The sequence below is a fragment of the Sinocyclocheilus anshuiensis genome, unplaced genomic scaffold (assembly GCF_001515605.1).
Source record: "Sinocyclocheilus anshuiensis isolate Anshui unplaced genomic scaffold, SAMN03320099.WGS_v1.1 scaffold332, whole genome shotgun sequence".
NCBI lineage: Eukaryota > Metazoa > Chordata > Actinopteri > Cypriniformes > Cyprinidae > Sinocyclocheilus > Sinocyclocheilus anshuiensis.
Window position 1 is genome coordinate 1,793,545 of NW_015554181.1, and position 1,429 is coordinate 1,794,973.

Sequence of the window (1,429 nt, forward strand, 5' to 3'; positions counted from 1 at the left end):
CAAATGCATAAACCAATGCTTACAAAGTAACAAATGCATAAACTCCTCGTGTCTCATATAACCTGGATCTGTAATAATATTAATTAGCAGATAAATCATCTCTCACCACACACTTGTCCCAGATGATGGACATTCTCTCCTCAGTACCGTTAGTTCCCTCCGGGATGAAGGTGAAATTATCCTTGCCCACGGCCCTCTGGGAAGTGTTGAAGGTGCAGTGAGCACTGCCAGTCACCTGCAGATCACCACTGCACGCAAAACACACACAAAACACTTACAAACTGTAATGCTTTTGCACATGGCAATATGTTGTTGTTTTTGTTTTTTTTGACAATACAATACCATGGTATACTTAAACTTTTCAATAGCATGTGTACCATCAAGCAACCATTCAGTACCACAGTATATTGCTAGCTGACATAAAATGCTTTTGGAAGGTAGTGTGACATGCTAAACTCCATCTAATCTGAACTACATCTAAAAATATTTAGCTAATTATTTTATATTTTAAAAATATTTAGCCAATTTATTTGTAACACCACAAAAAACATTTAGCTAATTATTTTATCATTATTATACATGCAATTTTAGCACTGCATATTAACTGAGAGACTACATTAAATATTCATACTTCTAAACATTTATTTGTAGCACCACATAAATATTTGAAATTAATTAGTAACATCAAAAAGTTGATTAAGTATAATGAAAAAAAAAATGTGATCAGTTACTAGATAAGATTCTTCCCCTTATCTTTTACATCAGTTAGCATTTATTATATTTCAAGTAAAAAAAAAAATATATATATTTTTTTTATGATTTTAGTTTTATTTAACTATAATAACCATAGAATTTCTACCACAGTATGTATTATTTGTACTACTTCCACCCAGTAAAGGGTTTTTTCATTGTCATTTGTATTGTATCTTAGTTTGTCATAAGAATAAGTAGAGAGAAAAGCTATTCTTTGTGTAATGGCGCCCTCTAGTGATCACCCATAAATGTTCTTCTCTAATGGCTAAACCCTTCTCTGCACACACTCACTGTGGTCCAAATAACCCCCTGCAGTCTATGTCCCATAATGCACTAGAGCAGCTGCGGACACACACCAGGCCAGCAGGGAGTTGAGATAGTCCGGGGTGGTGGGGTCGGGGCTGAGGGGTGGAGATGTGATGTAGGCTGCAGCTTTGGCCCAGTTCTTGCTCCAGTAGTGAGTGCCGTCGGTCCCCAGACTGGCTGTGATAGGTTCCCCGTACACCACGGTACCTGCGGAGGGAAAACACTGGGTCAGAATAACTAGACCGGTTTTAAGAGCTGTTTCAAGACTAGATTTAAGAGCTACTTCGTTCTTCATACTTAAATGCCTCGAGCTTATAAGCAGATGATTCTCTGTTTCAAATGCTAAAGAGCTGTTTTGCTGTATAACGGC

The 1,429-nt window shown here is 37.1% G+C and overlaps 1 protein-coding gene across 1 annotated transcript in view; it reads right to left on the reverse strand.

The window, feature by feature from the left end:
* The window catches only part of LOC107671020 (dihydropyrimidinase-related protein 2-like), a 29,142-nt gene that overhangs the window by 4,052 nt on the left and 23,661 nt on the right, over positions 1-1,429 (reverse strand). The window contains exons 9-10 of the mRNA XM_016463845.1: positions 1,110-1,266; positions 107-248 (exon numbers count right to left, since the gene is read on the reverse strand). Of these exons, the coding sequence (XP_016319331.1) occupies positions 107-248; positions 1,110-1,266 (299 nt within the window). The remainder of the gene's footprint in view (positions 1-106; positions 249-1,109; positions 1,267-1,429) is intronic.